The sequence below is a fragment of the Oncorhynchus keta genome, chromosome 34 (genome assembly GCF_023373465.1).
Source record: "Oncorhynchus keta strain PuntledgeMale-10-30-2019 chromosome 34, Oket_V2, whole genome shotgun sequence".
In the NCBI taxonomy this organism is placed as follows: domain Eukaryota; kingdom Metazoa; phylum Chordata; class Actinopteri; order Salmoniformes; family Salmonidae; genus Oncorhynchus; species Oncorhynchus keta.
In genome coordinates this window covers 40,760,762-40,781,014 of record NC_068454.1, presented here as the reverse complement: position 1 = coordinate 40,781,014, position 20,253 = coordinate 40,760,762, and the positions used below count along the sequence as shown (strand labels likewise).

Genomic DNA, 20,253 nt, shown 5'->3' with positions numbered 1-20,253 from the left:
AGACTGACTGTGTTGGTCCCCCCTCCCTCCTTTTCTGTTCACCTTCCATTTCCTAATAAGGTTATAGACAAATGTTGCATGTCTAAAATCAAAGAATGCAAATTCAGTGTAAAATGCCCTTTATGGGAAATGATTTACGTTCCCCTTTTTTTCCCCTGATTGTTTAACATGACAAAATGTTGCATCTTTTTTGGGGGGAGGGAAAGGCTTGTATTGGGGGGCACTTGTCCATAGCTTGTGTTTTTTAATCGACAGTGACAGAAGGACTAGTAAATATGAAAAATGTCAAATCAATAAGGTTTTTTCTGTTGGGACTGTTTTTGTCTTCCTTTTAGAGGAGTGAACTGAAGGGGAATGTTTCTTTACAACTCAAGCTGCTTTGCCTGATTGGCTGCCAACAAACAGCCTCATCTGAAGGCCCTGGCATGACTGACACTTCTTTTATCCACCCTCCTCTCCCCCCTCCCCCCTCTCCATCCCAGATCTTCGAAATCAGCCTTACAGGAGAGCCGACGCGGTGAGGAGGAGTGTCAGAAAGCGCTTTGACGACCAAAACTTGCGGCCGGTCAACAACACTGAAGTTGTCATGTGACGAGGGAACAGTGCATGTGCTCGGAGAGGGGTGAAGGGGGGGTGATGTGGATGTATCAGCCTCTCACTCTGGACTGAAAGAGAAATGGATGGACTGAAAGAGATGGCTAGACTGAAAGAGAAATAGAAGGACTGAAGGAGAGAGAGATGGATGGGTCTGAAAGGTCAGTCATAGGGAACCTTAGACAAGCCAAGTGCCTGAAACGTACTTTTTATGTGATCAGTTTTATTTTTTCATTACTTCAAGCAATGCAATTTGACCTGGCTTTAACTGTAATTTCCTTTGATGTGTAAAACTGGACTCGAACGTGTGTAGGGGGAATTCCTGGAAGAGATTTTTCCCGAAAGAAGTGTAGAATGTACATGTGACACGGTTCCCGTTATGCCTCGATCACACCTCCCAGCGTCATGGTACACCAGAAGCACATGCATTTCCAATGGAGGCGCTGCGTTTGCCTTTGCCGCGTGGCATTGGCAGTTGCAGTGCGCTCGAGTGTCTGTGCGTACGTCGGACAAACCAAACGCACGCATCACATTCTATGCATATAGACGGCTTGACAGAAACGGTAGCAGAAAGGTGAATGTGGAACTTCTGTTGTGCACATATCCAGATGAGGCCGCGTGCCATTTTGTGCATGACACTGCAGGTGTGTTCGAGGCGTTAGGCGTCAAAGTATTCCGCCACAGGTGATGAATATGATATTCAATAGCAAGTATCTTATTACATTCCTGGTGCTACTGCCATTGCTCTTGGAATTCCAACAATGTGCTCGAGTGGCACTTTAAAAAACGCATTAGCTTTTCCATCGTTGCTAAAGGGCTAATGGCCTTAAAGGGGACAAGTCTTAGATGAAATACTATGAAGCAGTGATCCAAAACTAATATGCTCAATGAAAGTACTTAAGCAAGTATCAGGTAGACTTCTGTACACCAACGTGTGACCACAGTTAGATAAATCGTATCGGAAATAATATAACTCAGAGAGGTGTGGCTCTCTCGAAATGAGACCAGGCTAATGTGAATTGTGTATAGCTAGGCCTCTATATTACGGTATTAACATCTCATTCATCGGTGTTAACATGGTTAGTGGACCAAGTCGTGAACAGTACCAGTCAAAGGTTTGGACACACCTACTCAAGAGTTTTTCTGTATTTTTTGACTATATATTGTAGAATAACAGTGAAGGTAACAAAACTATGAAATAATACATATGGAGTCATGTAGTATCCCAAAAAAAGTGTTAAAACAGATGAAAATAGATTCTTCAAAGTAGACACCCTTTGCCTTGATGACAGCTTTGCACACTCTTGGCATTCTCTTCAGCTTCACCTGGAATGCTTTTCCAACAGTCTTGAAGGAGTTCCCACATATGCTGAGCACTTGTTGGCTGCTTTTCCTTCACTCTGCGGTCCAACTCATCCCAAACCATCTCAATTGGGTTGAGGTCAGGTGATTGTGGAGGCCAGGTCATCTGATGCAGCACTCCATCACTTTCCTTGGTCAAATAGCCCTTACACAGCCTGGAGGTGTGTTTTGGGTCATTGTCCTGTTGAAAACCAATTGATAGTCCCACTACGCGCAAACGAGATGGGAATGGTCAAATCGCTGCAGAACGCTATGGAAGACATGCTGGTTAAGTGTGCCTTGAATTCTAAATATATCACAGACAGTGTCACCAGAAAAGCACCCCCACACCTCCTCCATGCTTCACGGTGGGAACCACACATGCTGAGATCATCCGTTCACTTACTCTGCATCTCACAAAGACATGGCGGTTGGAACCAAAATTCCAAAATGTTGACTTACCAAATAAGGCTATCTTCTGTATACCACCCCTACCTTGTCACAGCACAGCTGATTGGCTGAAACACATTAAGATGGAAAGAAATTCAACTTAAGATGGAAAGAAATTCAACAAATTAACAAGGTACACCTGTTAATTGAAATGCATTCCAGGTGACTACCTCATGAAGCTGGTTGAGAGAATGCCAAGAGTGTGCAAAGCTGTCATCAAGGCAAAGGGTGGCTACTTTGAAGAATCTCAAATATAAAATATATTTTGATTTATTTAACACTTTTTTGGTTACAACATGATTCTGTGTTATTCATAGTTTTAATGTCTTCACTATTATTCCACAATGTAGAAAATAGTAAAACTAAAGGAAAAAAATCCTTGAATAAGTAGTTGTGTCCAAACTTTTGACTGGTACTGTACATTGTCTGCTCATGTAGACCTCAAGTGCCATTCAAATGCAATGCTGTTAAGTGGATGGTGGGGCTCTTGAGCCACAATAGCTCTGGTCCGGGGAGTCGTTCGGGTGTGCTCTCGCGGTCCTTCGACCGAACGACTCCCCGGACCAGAACTAGAGCCACAATTGACTCAGAGCGAATAGGAAAGGTGCAAAAACTAAGACTTATCAGCAGATACACTTCCAGTCAAGTGTAGTGGCTACAAGGAAGGTACTTCAGGCTACTTGAGGAGCTTGTCATGGAAACTGGATTCCAAGTTTCTTTTTTTACTCTGAAAACCTGCAATCGGCTAATGAATCACTAGGCAACTGTCCACTCACTATTATTGTACATTTAATGTATAGTATTTAACCACTGTAAACGGTATCCATTCAGTTTTGCTCACGTGACCCACTTTGACGTGAGCAACAGTCATTTTTTTAAGTGTTTAGCTAGTTATATTTAAAAAATGTCAGAACAAAAAGTACACAACAACAAAAAAGTTTTGTAAATGTACAGATATTTTGCTACAAAGATTGTTGCATTGTTTTTTACTTCTTAATCCACTCATTACTATAAGGTAACTATTGTACATATTGTTTAAAACAAAATGTGTATCACCCTGTTATTTTAACTTATAGGTTTGTCCATTTTGTATATTTAATTAAGCTGGGGGGAAAAACAAATCTGGGTTCACTTTAACACAACAGATCTATTGTGTGAAGCAGAATGCCCTGGTGTCACACTTGCCTGAGTAAAGAGGCATTATATTCATGTATGTTCCAAATGGCACTCTATTCCCTATCTAGGTTACTATTTTTGACACTATGGGCCTTGGTAAAAAAAATATCAAAAGTAGTGCCCTATATAGGGAGTCATTTGGGCCATAACCCATTGACATTCAGAGAAGCTTTCTGTGGTCTTGGGACCATAATTGTCCACGTTAGCATGTGCAACAAACCACTCATCTCTATACTTCCTATGTGAACTGTTGACCACTCATCAGCTTCACTCATTAGACTGGATAATAGTGGCATGTTTTTGTTTTTTCTTCAGAAATGTATTTTAGGCATTGTGTGCTTATTACAAAATACTTTTAAATAACATTTAAAGATAGACCGAGTTCTGGACATGATCAAATAAACTATTTACACTATTATAGTGTGTGCATCTTTATTTCAATTTTGTTCTTTAGTCATTAATTTGGCAGACAGCTGTTCAGATTCACAATGCATGCTCATTGATATGAAAACAACAGAAGAAGTCGGTCTTGTCATCTCCGTGTATGTAAACTGTGGAAGTCATTACTTGCCCGTCTGGCGGGCTTGGGGCATCAACAAAGGTTTGGATTTGCCACTTCTGGCGCTCTTCGGCCACCGTGCCACAGTCCTGGTGATGTTATTGGAGCTTAATCTAGATTGTCCTGAGCCACGTTGTCTCGGGCACTCACTCTTACAGTAGCAATTATTACCTTCAGCCTGCCTAGCATTGCAATGATCCACAGGAAATGGATACAAGGCTACTAAGCCTAGTGAACAAGAGGTCATATGTAAAGAAAATAATGAGCTCCGATCTATGGTGGCTGCTGGTGATGGTACATGAAGACAAACAAATTCATGTCAACTGTATTTTATTACATTTATAGATCATGCAACGAGGACTTTTACAATTCCTCTCATGAAAATCAAGCGAACCAATCCTAAAAATACCATAAAAAAATGTATTTTAAAGGGTCTTGTTTCAGAGAGACATTTACTTCAGTCTAGACGTGGACCTTTGCCAAAGAGTTCTACATCAGTCCAAAGCAGTGGTATGCAACGAGATTCAGCTGCGGGACGTTTTTTGTCGAAGCGGATGGTCGGAGGTCCGGAAAATCATTAAAATTTGTACACTGCAAATTGAGCACAACTAAGCACAAAAATGTATTTATTGTATTTGAAAATCATTTCAAACCTTGATTACACTAAGACGCAATCACATCTCTTTTTATTTGCGGGATATTTTGTCAACAGATTTCCTAAACTAATTATTTTTTTTACTTTGAGGGCCCTAGTCAAAAGTAGTGCACTATAAAGGGAATAAATACAGTGCCATTTGTGACTCGGATAAGAATTGTACTGAGAACTGCAAGGCAGAGTCACATTTAAGAGCATGGCATTAAGATGCTCTTTGAATCCATTTCGATATCAAACAACTACAAAACAAATAAAATGAAATAGCTAGTGAGAAAACATTATAAAAAGGTACCACATTTCTGAAGTGTGTCACTAAATGTCCACACAGTTGACCTGATATCAAAGTAGTCACTCAACTCAGCCTGTGACCACTTCCAATAACGTAAGAAAACAGAGCAAATATTTACCAAGCATTCTAGTGCCAGTGTGGTGGGTTCATTCCCATTATACAAAACACAAGGGGAATAGTTCACACACAGTCCAAAAAGGGTTGAAACATTCTGGTAACTTAGACAAAAATTGGCAGGAATTAAGCAAATCTTCAAACTGGGATATCTGGAAAAACCTGTGAAGTTTGGGAAAGTTACCGGAATTGTATAACCTTAAGTCCAAGCATGTGTGGCATTACGCTGAAAAATAAGCACCGGGGGGAATCTATGGTGGATGAAAGGAAGCATGAGGAAAAACAGGATCAAGGAGCATCCAGCTGTTCCAGTAGAGTCCTCCTCCTCTTCTCCAGCTCTCCTTCACTCAGCTCGCTGCCTGAAGTGTCCCAGCCACCCTACACAACAAAGACAAAACATCAAAACCCACATTTTCCCGACAACACTGGTGATTTCTAGGTAGTGCTGAGCGATTAACGGAAATAAGTTATTTGGGGATTTTTAAACAACTAACGGACCGACATCGGTTCAATTATTTTAATGCCGCTTCGTTGGGAACGCGCAATCGAGAGGGATAGAAAGCAGTTGCTTCGCAAGCCTTAAAACACATGATCTACGGGATTGACGGTTGGTAATTCAGCAGTCAACAGTATGCCTTATTTATTCTGTTACAGCATTCAACGCACATATAGTACATTTAAAAAAAATACAAATAAACGTTGCGATTTGAACAAACATTTTCCAAAAGATTTATTGAAGTCTATAAAGTACACAACCTTGTCTGTTGTAATGGAAATTGCAGTTGCACAAGCAGGACGAAGTCCCTACACATTGCAATGGAGCAAACAAACAATCCACATTTCGTGCTTCTACACCTGCATTGCTTGCTGTTTGGGGTTTTAGGCTGGGTTTCTGTACAAGCAGTTTGAGATATCAGCTGATCTAAGGGCTATATAAATACATTTGATTTGATGTCTAAATCCGTGGTCATTTAAAAAAATGAAATATCAAACCGACCTCTAAAAGCACTAATAGCTCAGCACTACTTCCAGGAGTTTTACTAGGTATGCTTCTCAAATGGTACCCTTTTCCCTATGTAATGCACTACTCTTGACCAGGATGTAACCCATACATATGGCTCTAGTCAAAAGTAGTCGAGTGACATTTGGGATGCACTAGGACAGGGTTCCCAACAAGCGGCCCAAAGGTGATTTTACCCCCCACCCCCTCCCCCAAAAACAAGTTCTGAGCCCAAAACAAAAAGGCTGCGGCTGCCAATAGAGTTCTTGCCCCTGCCGCACCCCGCCGGAAACCTCTGCATGATCTACCCACTTTGCCTCATATTATTTTTACCCCCAATTTCAAATCTTCTCATCGCTGCAACTCCCCAACAGGCTCGGGAGGTGAAGGTCGAGTCACGTGTCCTAGGAAACATGACCCGCCAGACCGCGCTTCGCCCGGAAGCCAGCCGCACTAATGTATTGGAAGAAAACACTGTTCACCTGACGACAGATGTCAGCCTGCAGGAGCCCACCACAAGGTGGTGGCCCTGCCGGCCAAACCCTCCCTATAACCAGGACGACGCTAGGCCAATTGTGCGCCGCCCTATGGGACTCCCGATCACGGCTGGTTGTAATACAGCCCGGGATCGAACCTGGGTCTGTAGTGACGCCTCTAGCACTGCAGTGCCTTAGACAGCTGTGCCACTTGGGAGGCCCCTGCCCATATTTCTAAAACAGCCGGGAAAAAATAAAATAATTGAAACGCGGCGATTTCAACAAACATTCTCCAAAATATTTATTGAAGTCTTTAAAGTATACAACCTTCTGTGTCTGTTGTAACAGATATTGCATTGGAGCAACAAAATAAACAATCAGCATTTTGTGTGATGTAGGCTAATCTATATAGTTGCTGCCATATCACAGCCACTACGAGTTCCTGTAAAAAGAACATTCTAGGCAACCTGAGCATGTCTGACCAAGCGCTATTATTCCTTACTTCATTTGCACAATACTGCTTTAGACTTCCTACTATTTGTGGTGATCATCTTCATAGATATGCTGCCACAAAGTAGCGAGAGTAGCTGGGGAAAAAGAGAGCTAAGCCAATGTTTGCAACGATTATAAATAAAGAATCACTATTGACTTCCTGTATGTATCTTGCTTGTGTTTGATATGCTTGCCGAAATATACTGTTAGATGACAAAGTTTGTACCAAAATGTTGATCATGTCTTGTGTATAACATGAAAATCGCTCAAGGTATGGAATGCACTGTTCAAACATGTCGATCCATATCTTTACTCTTTAGAGTAGAACATGACGTTTCCCCCTCCATGTTAAGGGGGAAGCGGCGGTGGAAGCACTGAGCAGAAGCCACATAGACAAAATAGTGGGCAGCAGCTCCGTACAAAAAAGAAAAAAAGAATCCTGCACATGTACAGAAATCTCCGTATCAATAGACACAGCAAGTTGGGTTGCAGCAAATCCAGAACCGCAGTCACTTTAAATCATTTTTGTTGTTGGACAGAAGACTAAAATCACCAGGAAGTGATTTTAAATGTAGGAAAAATCTGTTCCTATTTATTCCCACGCATAAAGACATATGTCATCGTATCCCAATGTAATCAAAGTTTGAAATGACTCCGATTTTGTCAAATACTATATCTGTTTGGGATTCTTGCGGTCGGTTTTCTTTGAACATCTATCTTCCGTCACCCCGACCATCTGCCCAAGGCTGAATGTAATCGGGGACCCCTGCACTAGGAAATAGAATAGTAAACACCTCACTGGGACTAGGATGAGACAAAATGCTTGGATACAACTGCTGTGTAACTGGCGTGGAGTATTTCTTTCTTTTAAAGCATTCAAATCCCAGATGCTTGGCTGGGTTTCGTGACCGGAATGGGACGTTTTACCTCCTCCTTGGTAGATTTCCTTTTAGGTGACTTCTGCTTGGATTCGGAGCGACTCTTCCCCCGGGACTTGTCGTTCTCTTTCTCTTTCTCCTGGTCCTTCTCCCGCTTGCTGTCCCTCTCTCTTCCTCCCTTCTCTTTCCGCTCGCCTTCGGATTCAGGAGATTGCTGAAAAACAGGGTCACAAGAATAAGCGCGCCGTTCCGCCATTTGGCTTCCCAATCTTTCCAGAGTGGCCCAAACATTCCCCTCGAAAATATAGTTCAGTCCTGAGAACCTACCGACTTGTGACGCCTCTTCTTCCCCTTCTTCTTGTGCTTCTTGGACTTCTTATAACTTCTATCTGTTGACCGAATGGAGAGGGATGTCAGAAACTGGCCGCCACACAATATTCCTTCATTTGTGTGGTTTTTTTTAATAGTTTTTTATAGTTTATAGATTATTTTTATTTGATCATTTCTAGTCAAGGTTATAGGTACAATACATTCCTATCAGCATATACTTTTTCATCATACCTGATCCTTATATCACAATTATCATTCAAGTTTTTAATTGGAATGATAAAAGAATAAACAAAAGGGATTATACATAGGAAAACCACTGACCAGATTCCCCACTGGAGGAGCGCTCGGACGGGGACTTGGACTGTGAGCGCTTCTTCTTCTTGGTGTGATAATCGTCTTCACCTTCAGACTCTGAGCCCTGCAGAGAGAAGAGAAGTGGGTGTAGTAGGAGGGTTTGTCTAGTGAGGTGCCATGCTGATACAATTGAAGGCGAAATCCCAAATGGCACCCCATTTCCTATAAACTATAGGGTTTCTGGTCAAAAGCAGTGCACCATCTAGGGAATAGGGTGCCATTTGGTACGCACACTACAAAGGACGCAGAGGGGTCTTGGTTTGTGCAGTGTCGGGGCATAGTACTAACCGATCGAGAGCGGGAGCGCTTCCTGTGGTGCTTCTTGGACTTCTTTGAGTGTTTCTTGGTCTTGGAGTGATGATGCTGGCACTCGTGCTGTGAGAAGAAACAGCAGCCAGGTTTGAGTACTGTATGTCGTGACACTGGTTCTGTCCCAAATGGCACCCTCATCCGTATATAGTGCACTACTATGGGCCCTGGTCAAAAGTAGTGCACAATATAGGGAATAGGATGCCATTTGAGATGAAACCACTGACATTGTCGGGGTAATTCTCCCCCCTCCCCACAGAGGTGACCAGAGTTAAATGAGTCTTACCTCCAAGACATGCATGAAGTCTTTGAATATCCTTTTCCTCTCAGACTCCAGAGTCACGTCTTCGAATGCAGATTCTTTGAGGAATCTTTCTCGGACCTAAGACGACCAAAGAGAGAAAATTAATAGTTAGAAAACAAAAGGTTTGCTTTTGAACAGTTGCATGACTATCAAATCATGTGCCAGACAGTAGCCCATTGATAACAACGTGTGTGTGTGAGAATGGTAACAGTAACAATGTGTGTGTGTGTGTGTGTGTGAGAAAGAGGTGGGTTAAAGTCACTATTTTTCGAGCCACAAGCAAGTCACAAGATCTGAGTCTCAAGTTGAGTTAAGTCCAAGTCCTGCGTTCTAAGAGCAAGTCAAGTCTCAAGTAAAAAATATATATACACGTGCAATGACTTGTTCAACTACAAATCTTTCTGTCTATTTATTGAGGCTACCAGAAGGCCCTCGTCATTATTTTGTCTACAATATATATTTGATTATGTAATAATTCATTTTAACAACAATTTCCAAATGCAAGCTTCATAACTGAATGATCAATATCAAGACATTTTGACATACCAAAAGACCAGTATGCCTATGCCAGTAATTGTTGCTTGAGGTCCCATTGCCGGTGAGTTTGCAAAGTAAACAGTTATTATTCTTGATCACCGAGCAATTTTTGGAGCTGCATATTTATTTACGACAATCCTCTCCCCATACAATTTGACGTTTGCGCTGTACAGCAAATCAGAAATCTGATTCGTTAGCGACCCCCCCCCCCCCAAAAAAGGAGTGGTTCAAAGCTTGCGAACACGAGCGCACAAATATAGCCAGTCATTTACAGCTTTAAAACGGCGATGCATTTTCAGAACTTAAGATACGGAAATAAACACCAGTTTTACACCTACAGTGCCTTGCGAAAGTATTCGGCCTCCTTGAACTTTGCGACCTTTTGCCACATTTCAGGCTTCAAACAAAGATATAAAACTGTATTTTTTTGTGAAGAATCAACAACAAGTGGGACACAATCATGAAGTGGAACGACATTTATTGGATATTTCAAACTTTTTTAACAAATCAAAAAATGAAAAATTGGGCGTGCACAATTATTCAGCCCCTTTACTTTCAGTGCAGCAAACTCTCCAGAAGTTCAGTGAGGATCTCTGAATGATCCAATGTTGACCTAAATGACTAATGATGATAAATACAATCCACCTGTGTGTAATCAAGTCTCAGTATAAATTCACCTGCACTGTGATAGTCTCAGAGGTCCGTTAAAAGCGCAGAGAGCATCATGAAGAACAAGGAACACACCAGGCAGGTCCGAGATACTGTTGTGAAGAAGTTTAAAGCCGGATTTGGATACAAAAAGATTTCCCAAGCTTTAAACATCCCAAGGAGCACTGTGCAAGCGATAATATTGAAATGGAAGGAGTATCACACCACTGCAAATCTACCAAGACCTGGCCGTCCCTCTAAACTTTCAGCTCATACAAGGAGAAGACTGATCAGAGATGCAGCCAAGAGGCCCATGATCACTCTGGATGAACTGCAGAGATCTACAGCTGAGGTGGGAGACTCTGTCCATAGGACAACAATCAGTCGTATATTGCACAAATCTGGCCTTTATGGAAGAGTGGCAAGAAGAAAGACATTTCTTAAAGATATCCATAAAAAGTGTTGTTTAAAGTTTGCCACAAGCCACCTGGGAGACACACCAAACATGTGGAAGAAGGTGCTCTGGTCAGATGAAACCAAAATTGACCTTTTTGGCAACAATGCAAAACGTTATATTTGGCGTAAAAGCAACACAGCGCATCACCCTGAACACACCATCCCCACTGTCAAACATGGTGGTGGCAGCATCATGGTTTGGGCCTGCTTTTCTTCAGCAGGGACAGGGAAGATGGTTAAAATTGATGGGAAGATGGATGGAGCCAAATACAGGACCATTCTGGAAGAAAACCTGATGGAGTCTGCAAAAGACCTGAGACTGGGACGGAGATTTGTCTTCCAACAAGACAATGATCCAAAACATAAAGCAAAATCTACAATGGAATGGTTCAAAAATAAACATATCCAGGTGTTAGAATGGCCAAGTCAAAGTCCAGACCTGAATCCAATCGAGAATCTGTGGAAAGAACTGAAAACTGCTGTTCACAATTGCTCTCCATCCAACCTCACTGAGCTCGAGCTGTTTTGCAAGGAGGAATGGGAAAAATGTTCAGTCTCTCAATGTGCAAAACTGATAGAGACATACCCCAAGCGACTTACAGCTGTAATCGCAGCAAAAGGTGGCGCTAAAGTATTAAGTTAAGGGGATGAATAATTTTGCATGCCCAATTTTTCAGTTTTTGATTTGTTAAAAAAGTTTGAAATATCCAATAAATGTCGTTCCACTTCATGATTGTGTCCCACTTGTTGTTGATTCTTCACAAAAAAATACAGTTTTACATCTTTATGTATGAAGCCTGAAATGTGGCAAAAGGTCGCAAAGTTCAAGGGGGCCGAATACTTTCGCAAGGCACTGTACATGTTAGCAGCCAATATCAAGTCACTTACCTGGAGTCCAGAGCAAGCAGAATCATAATGCCTACCTGCAAGCAGCAGAGGTCGCAGGATCGGATGGAAAGCATGGTCTATCTGCACCGCGCGATATCACTTTGGATGGCCGCCTAATTTGTTAATTTTACCTTTATTTAACTAGGCATGTCAGTTAAGAACAAATTCTTATTTTCAATGACGGCCTAGGAACAGTGGGTTAACTGCCTGTTCAGGGGCAGAACGACAGATTTGTACCATGTCAGCTCGGGGTTACCTTCCGGTTACTAGTCCAACGCTCTAACCACTAGGCTACCCTGCCGCTCTTCGCCAACTGTGTAGCCCTCTTCTTCCTCACAGATACTGTCATTAAATTCGCCAGAATGTTCCATTTTCATCCCATAATATTGAAGGCATTGCGATGTTACAACCATCTTTAGTCATAAGGCAAGTAGCCACCCAAACTCAGCCTATCTGAAATATGAAAATTGATAGCTATCATTGTTAGCCTACCAGGAAGCCTATCATGGTTCTGGCAAGGATGCGTCTGTAGCAGATTGCTAAATGGTATTTTATATGGATAATGTAAACATACTAATGTTTATAGAAAATGATGCAAGTGCTTTCTGGTCACTAATCTGAATATGTGAGCCTGCCTTTGAGCGCCAATGCTGATGATTTGGTCAACAGATTAAAATGTTTTTGAGACAATAATTTGGTGCAATAACATAGGCCTATACTAGATAACAGATGAAATAGGCAAAAGTTTGGACACACCTACTCAAAGGTTTTTCTTTATTTTTTACATTGTAGAAAAATAGTGAAGACACTCATGTAGTAATCAAAAAAGTGTTAAATCAAAATATATTTTATATTTGAGATTCTTCAAAGTAGCCACCCTTTGCCTCGATGACAGCTTTGCACACTCTTGGCATTCTCTCAACCAGCTTCATCTGGAATGCTTTTACAACAGTCTTGAAGGAGTTCCCACATATGCTCAGCACTTGTTGGCTGCTTTTCCTTCACAGCGGTCCAACTCATCCCAAACCATCTCAATAAGATTGAGTGGGTGATTGTGGAGGCCAGGTCATCTGATGCAGCACTCCATCCCTAACCTTCTTGGTAAAATAGCCCATAATGTCTATTTGCTTGTGTTTTATTGGTGACCTTTAATAGTGGTTTCATTGCAGCAATTCGACCATGAAGGCCTGGTTCACGCAGCCTCCTCTGAACAGTTGATGTTGAGATGTGTCTGTTACTTGAACTCTGTGAAGAATTTATTTGGGCTGCAATTTCTGAGGCTGGTAACTCTATTGAACGTATCCCCTGAAGCAGAGGTAACTCTGGTTCTTGTGGCGGTCCTCATGAGAGCCAGTTCCATCATAGTACTTGATGGTGTTTGCGACTGCACTTGAAGAAACTTTCAAAGTTCTTGAAATGTTCCAGATTGACTGACCTTCATGTCTTGAAGTAATGATGGACTGTTGTTTCCCTTTGCTTATTTGAGCTGTTCTTGGCATAATATGGGCTTGATCTTTTACCAAATAGGGCTTTCTGTATACCAATCCTACCTTACACAACTGATTGGCTCAAACTAATTAAGGGGGGAAGCAATTCCACAAATTAACTTTTAATAAGGCACACCTGTTAATTGAAATGCATTCCAGGTGACTATCTCATGAAGCTGGTTGAGAGAATGCCAAGTGTGCGCAAAGCTGTCATCAAGGCAAAGGGTGGCTACTTTGAAGAATCTCAAATATAAAATATATTTTGATGTAACACTTTTTTGGTTACTACATGATTCCATATGTTATGTCATAGTTTTTATGTCTTCACTATTATTCTACAATGTAGAAAATCTAAAAAATAAAGAAAAACCCTAGAATGAGTAGATGTTTCCAAACTTTTGACTGGAACTGTATCACTGCGCTAGCTCACCCAAACCGGTGTTGATTGACAGTTTGCTGGTCCAATCAAAGGGCAGAGTGTGCCCTTTGCACTTTTATTATTTTATTTTTTTGCAAGTGCATGGTCACTGGCTACTCTCACTGGTTGCTTGGAAAGTAATCCCTGGAGACTGTGCCATAAATGAGTGTCAAAACCTTACCAGATAATTTCAAGTCATCAGTCTGAAGTAAAAGTCAAGTCCCGAGTCTTGAGGCTCCAAGTCCGTCTCAAGTTGTCAAATTTGTGACTTGAGTCAAACGCAAGTCCAAGTCATGTGACGTGTGCGTGTGTAAGGTAACAGATTAACACATACTTCTTCCCAGGTGGCCTCTGGTTCCAGGGCTGGGGTAGCCTGCTTCAACATGCTCTTGAAGGTAGCCTCTTTCCTCTTCATCTTCCTGGCCTCCTCCTTCTCCCGCTCTCTCTCCCGAGCCTCTGCCTTCTCCAGCAACTACATCGGTACAGGAGGAGAGAGGGAGGTCACTTAGTAGTTATTAGAAGCCCAGCGAGGTCACTGATCGTCAGATCGCCAAAATGGCACCCATTCCCGATTTAGTCCACTACTTCTGACCAGGGCTCATAGAGTGTACAAAACATTAAGAACACTTGCTCTTTCCATGACAGACTGACCAAGTGAATCTAAGTGAAAGCTATGATACCTTATTGATGTCACTTGTTAAAGCCACTTCAAAATCAGTGTAGATGAAGGGGAGCGGACAGGTTAAAGAAGGATATTTAAGCTCTGAGACAAGTGAGACATGGATTGTGAATGGGCAAGACATAAGTTTTAAGTGCCTTTAAACAGGATATGGTAGTAGACGCCAGGCGCACTGGTTTGTGTCAAGAACTGCAACGCTGCTGTGTTTTTCAACCTCAACAGTTGCCCGTGTGTATCAAGAGTGGTCCACACGCCAAAGGACATCCAGCCAACTTGACAAAACTGTGGGAAGCATTGGAGTCAACATGGCCCAGCGCACCTGTGGAACACTTTCAACACCTTGAACAATCCATGCCCTGACGAAGTGAGGCTGTTCTGAGGGCAAAAGGGGTTGCAACTCAATATTAGGAAGGTGTTACTAATGTTTTGAACACTCAGTGCATAGTTTTCAAACACAGAAATGGTGGTCTAGGTATAAATCAAAGAGCTCTTACGCTGTTGAAGGCTAGCTTGATGTTGCCTGCGTCCAGCGTTGTGGCTCTCTTGTCTGAGCTGATCACAGTGCCAAAGTCTTCAAAGCTAGTGTTTACCTCGACCAAGAAGTTTTTGTCCTGTGTGGAGGAAAGAGGAGAAAGAGTTAATAAAATGAATACTACCATTGAGGCGATGGTGCAGATTACACGATATCTACGCTGTAAAGTAGATTTAACTGCATCCCAAACGGAACCCTACACTCTATTTCATACACTACTTTGGATCAGGCACCATAGGGCTCTGGTGAAAGATAATGCACTATATAGGCAAAATGTAGTGCACTAAATAGGGAATAAGGACGCCATTTGAGACCACAACGTGGGAGAAAACACAGACGGTAACATTCTCCCACCTTCAGGATATCCTTAATGATCCGCTTCTCGTCGTGGTAGCGAGCCTTCAGGTCTTCCACGTAGAACTTGAACAGATCGAGGGGAGTGGAGCCTGCGGAATAGACACCATAAACTAACAGGCACGCGTTATTCAAGATGTGCTCGGACAACACATGGTTACCGCAACACCAAAGGCTAAAGAAAAGGGCAGCGACCACAAACCAGAGCAGCAGAAGTATAATACGACATTATCACCGCAGTACAAGTGGACAAGAGAACAACAATATTGATAACGTGCATGCGTGCCTATCAGTGTGGGCCTCCACGTGTGTGTGTGTGTGTGTGTATGCGTATACCTGTGTGAGCCAGGGTTTCCGTCAGGAAAATGTGGCGCCGGACATTTGACCGGCAGCATTTTCATTTACTGTCCATGTGAATTGGGTGCGTAACTTGATTAGGGCGTCCACCCACGGCGCGCGGAATGACAGAAACCACATTTTGAGTATGCTAATTCATATTAAATAACAGAACATGCAAGTCGAGGATGAACGATGCGCGGTCCTTCTTACCCAATTCCGATGTGCACTTTGAAGAGTTGGTTTTCCGTAGCCACGAAGACGAGTGCAAAATCCCTAGCCTATGTCAATCTACTATCCCCCATCGTAGAAAAGTTTTTTTTGTCGAGAAAGAAATAGACTATTCCAAAGACTCTGGGAACAGTTGTGGGACGATAGAGCCCAAATTCATTCAACCAGTACGCCACAAAACAATTATTCAAAAAATGAAATTAACAGCTCTGAGTCTGATGCAAACGATCAGAACATTTATCTCAACTATTATTTCTTCACATTATAAGCGCACAGGGCATAATGCAGCGAGCCGTTTCATGCGACAGAGATTAAAATATCCATTCGAAATGTAGAAAGAGGGGAGATCTCATATGCAAACAACTATCATGGGTTGCTAATATGACTAGGACTGTGGGCTACTGGACGATGAAAGAAAGATGATATAAAATAATTGCCTCCACGGACATGGTCTGATTTTGGCTAGGCTGCTTTGAAGTAAAGTAACACATGCCTCATAATACGTATTAAAAAGTTCAGGGTTCAAACAATTACATATATGTTTTCAAAATGCATACTGCCTCCAGCTCATTGTAAAGTGGTGCGTGACACGCTGAAACCTGCCTTCCGCTGCCTATGTTTGCTGTTTGAGATGCTGTAGCAGGAGCTCTAGCACTGATTTTCCACTCAAAGGCTCTGTATCTGTATACTGTACGCGTGTTATAAATAAGATGCATAACGAATATACTGTACACACGCATGCCGGGGCGGCAGCGTAGCCTAGTGGTTAGAGCGTTGGACTAGTAACCGGAAGGTTGCGAGTTCAAATCCCCGAGCTGACAAGGTACAAATCTGTCGTTCTGCCCCTGAACAGGCAGTTAACCCACTGTTCCCAGGCCGTTATTGAAAATAAGAATGTGTTCTTAACTGACTTGCCTGGTTAAATAAAGGTAAAATAAAATTTAAAAAAAATATTGTTTGATTATGCAAATTAACCTATAGACCGATAAGCATGACCAGTCAAATGTATTTCCATCGACGAATATGCTAAAAAGCATCATTTCGCATTGGGATTTTTTATTCTCCTGGACACTTTTGCAGGCGCCAATTAACCGGTTAGTCCACTAGGGGCATTATTTCATTTTTGGATAAAAAGACGTGCCCATTTTAAGCGCAATATTTTGTCACGAAAAGATGCTCGACTATGCTTGGAATTGATGGTTTTGGAAAGAAGACACTCTTACGTTTCCAGAACTGCAAAGAGTTTCACTGTGAGTGCCTTATAACAAAAGCTTCAGGCAAAACCAAGATGTTTGAGCGACCAGGAAATGAACAGGATTTCTGAAGGTACGTTTTCCATGATCGCCTTATATGGCTGTGAATGCGACAAGAATGAACGGACACTTTCTAGCGTTTCCCCAAGGTGTCTGCAGCATTGTGACGTATTTGTAGGCATATCATTGGAAGATTGACCATAAGAGACTACAATTGCCAAGTGTCCCGCACGGTGTCTGCGTGGAAATTGGTGCGCAAAAGTCAGCTACCAGTATTTTTCCATCCGAATCAGAGAACAAAGAAGGCTTCTAGGACTGCCATTTCAATGAAGAGATATATGACAAAACACCTTGAGGATTGATTCAAACAACGTTTTCCATGTTTCAGTCGATATTATGGAGTTAATTCGGAAAAAAGTTTGACGTGTAGGTGACTGAATTTTCGGTTAGTTTCGGTAGCCAAATGCATAGTAACAAACGGAACGATGTGTCCTACACAAGAATCTTTCAGGAAAAACTGGACATCTGCTATGTAACTGAGAGTCTCCTCATTGAAACATCTGAAGTTCTTCAAAGGTAAATTATTTTATTTGATCCCTTTGCTGGTTTTTGTGAATATGTTGCGTGCTAAATGCTAACGCTAAATGCTAAGCTAGCTATCACCACTCTTACACAAATTATTGATTTTCTCTGGTTCTAAAGCATATTTTGAAAATCTGAGACGACAGGATTGTTAATAAAAGGATAAGCTTGAGAGCAGGCATATTTATTTCATTTCATTTGCGATTTTTAGAAATCGCTAACGTTGCGTTATGGTAATGAGCTTGAGGCTGTAGTAACGCGACCGCATGAGGGATGGGGCGGACTATGAGGTTAAAAAGATTGGCTTTTGTACTGTAAAAAATATATATATATACATACATCTTTGGTTTTTTTTTTTTTGGGGGCCTAAAGGCAGCTATTAGCTGCTAACGGAAAACCTGGTGTGAGCGAGAGTATGAGCATGCAGCAGGTGTCCTCATACCTGGCTGGCCCAGCATGTTGGCGAAGCGGATGTCTGAGCTGACGGTGGGGTACATCTCCATCCACGCAGACATGGAGTGGAGCTGACCGTTGTCATGGAGCTCATCCAGGAATTTCTGGGGGCATAAGGCTCAGCAAAGCAACTGAAATGACCGGGCTACGTCCCAATGGCACCATATTCCCTATATAGTGCACTATATAAAAGGAAATAGGGCGCCATTTGGAACGCTGCCGGATAAATAACATCCCTGAGATTTTCTTCAGTCTGTCTGTGTTAGTTATAGGAATCCTATAATTCCCTATGATCCGTTTTAAGAATGAGCCGTACCATGTTGCTAGGCTACCAATATCCATTCTAATGTTCTGTATATAATTCTATGGTATTAGCATTTTTTGTATCATAATCCTCTACCGTGTACACTGTTCCCAAAATGCTCCATGGTGGGGTAGAGGAGGAGGCCCGTCTTTCTCACCTGGAAGGACTCTCTGTTCTTGCGCTGTCTCCTCCTCTCCCTCAGCAGTGTCTTTTGCTTCTCGTCCTCCTCCTCCTTCTCCAGAGCTCGGATGTGCTCCTCGAAACAGATCAGAGCGTCCTCTTTGTCCATGTCTGAAGCAAGCAAGGAGAGAAAAGAAGAGAAAGTGGAGAACGTCAACAGAGCACTCACACAGCAAACAGTCAATCTTTTACACACACACACACACACACACACACACACACACACACACACACACACACACACACACACACACACACACACACACACACACACACACACACACACACACACACACACACTGCTGCGCCACCCAGGCACACGCTGCAAACCACAGCACCTGACTGGACAGGGCAGTCATTCACCTATTCAAACTCACAGACAGACACTACCCCCCCTTGTTTTTATGACTCACAAGTAACAGCTCTGCTGCTTTAGTTAAATGAATGCAGAGCTCTGAGAAAGGTTGTGTCCCAAATCTGTCCAATATAGGGCTCTGGTCAAAAGTAGTGCACTATGTAGGGAATAGGGTGCCATTTGGGATGCAGATAGTATGAATGAGTGGGTAGCGTACTCTGGAGCTCCTCGTCCTCTGCGAAGGTGGGGTTGTCCAGCAGGTACTGCTGGGCCTCGGACCAGGTGGTGCGGTACGTCACGTTGGCCATGTTGTCCAGGATGTTCTTCAGAGCCTCCCAGTTCCTCTTCCTCAGCTGCTTGGCTTGCTCCTGTACCCCACACACAACAAAGATGGAACAGACTAGAGTAAAGAGGAGGTCAACACATTCTGACAGATAATGTCCGTAGTCATCAGCGTTGGGTTCAATTCCATTTCGATTCAGGAAGTACACACATTTTGTCTCCCTGAATTGAAATGGAATTGATCCCAACCCTGATAGCAATAATCCGTTCTTCAGACAGCTAGGGATCAAATACATTATTTTCCTCACAATACATTTATTTTGTAAATAGAAATGTTTAATTAGAAATAGGATAAAATGTTGGGATGTGAATGTAGATGGAAGAGAATAAACTGGTAGTTGTGACAGCACACTCCAAAAAACAAGCCCGGCTGACTCTAGTTATTCATGTAGTTCTGTCCTTGAGCTCTATACATGTTCTGTATTATGTCATGTTTCATGTGGACCCCAGGAAGAGTAGCTGATGCTTTTGCAACAGCTAAATAGGGATCCTAATAAAATGCCAAATACCCAAAAGAGGCAGCCTAACGGCAATAAATCTGACCTTCTCCTTCTTGGCTAGGTAGAACAGGACGTCTTCATAGATCTCCAGTCTGTCCCTCTCTGGGACGGTGCTCCACACATCGAGCTCCGCAAACATCTGCTCTGCTTTCCTGGTTCACACACATTATTAGTATCTTTCATTTAACCTTTATTTAACTAGGCAAGTCAGTTAAGAACAAATTCTTATTTACAATGACGGCCTACCAAAAGGCCTCCTGCGGGTGATGGGATTAAAAAATAAACACAGGACAAAAAACACGCATCACGACAAGAGAGACAACACAATACTACATAAAGAGAGACCTAAGACGCTACGGTCACAATACGCAGGCCTCCTAATTGTCCCTAGAATTTC

The 20,253-nt window shown here is 42.4% G+C and overlaps 2 protein-coding genes across 5 annotated transcripts in view; one reads left to right on the top strand and one right to left on the bottom strand.

Moving 5' to 3' along the window:
- LOC118366682 (formin-like protein 2) overlaps window positions 1-3,443 on the top strand; it is an 82,567-nt gene extending 79,124 nt beyond the window's left edge. Inside the window, 1 exon segment of the mRNA XM_052493870.1 lies at window positions 483-3,443. Within this exon segment, the coding sequence (XP_052349830.1) occupies window positions 483-592 (110 nt within the window). The 3' untranslated portion in view covers window positions 593-3,443.
- Window positions 3,444-4,433: 990 nt separating this feature from the next.
- Window positions 4,434-20,253, bottom strand: part of LOC118367134 (pre-mRNA-processing factor 40 homolog A-like) — a 102,163-nt gene continuing 86,343 nt past the window's right edge. For 3 of the 4 annotated variants that reach the window (XM_052493874.1, XM_052493873.1, XM_052493871.1), the window contains 13 exons: window positions 19,900-20,008; window positions 19,232-19,382; window positions 18,637-18,770; window positions 18,165-18,279; window positions 15,321-15,433; window positions 14,929-15,045; window positions 14,090-14,227; window positions 9,304-9,399; window positions 8,997-9,083; window positions 8,676-8,772; window positions 8,352-8,413; window positions 8,074-8,238; window positions 4,434-5,556 (listed from right to left, as the gene is read on the bottom strand). In XM_052493874.1, the coding sequence (XP_052349834.1) occupies window positions 5,467-5,556; window positions 8,074-8,238; window positions 8,352-8,413; window positions 8,676-8,772; window positions 8,997-9,083; window positions 9,304-9,399; window positions 14,090-14,227; window positions 14,929-15,045; window positions 15,321-15,433; window positions 18,165-18,279; window positions 18,637-18,770; window positions 19,232-19,382; window positions 19,900-20,008 (1,474 nt within the window). In that variant the 3' untranslated portion in view covers window positions 4,434-5,466. The remainder of the gene's footprint in view (window positions 5,557-8,073; window positions 8,239-8,351; window positions 8,414-8,675; window positions 8,773-8,996; window positions 9,084-9,303; window positions 9,400-14,089; window positions 14,228-14,928; window positions 15,046-15,320; window positions 15,434-18,164; window positions 18,280-18,636; window positions 18,771-19,231; window positions 19,383-19,899; window positions 20,009-20,253) is intronic. The other variant, XM_035750212.2, reaches the window with a different exon arrangement.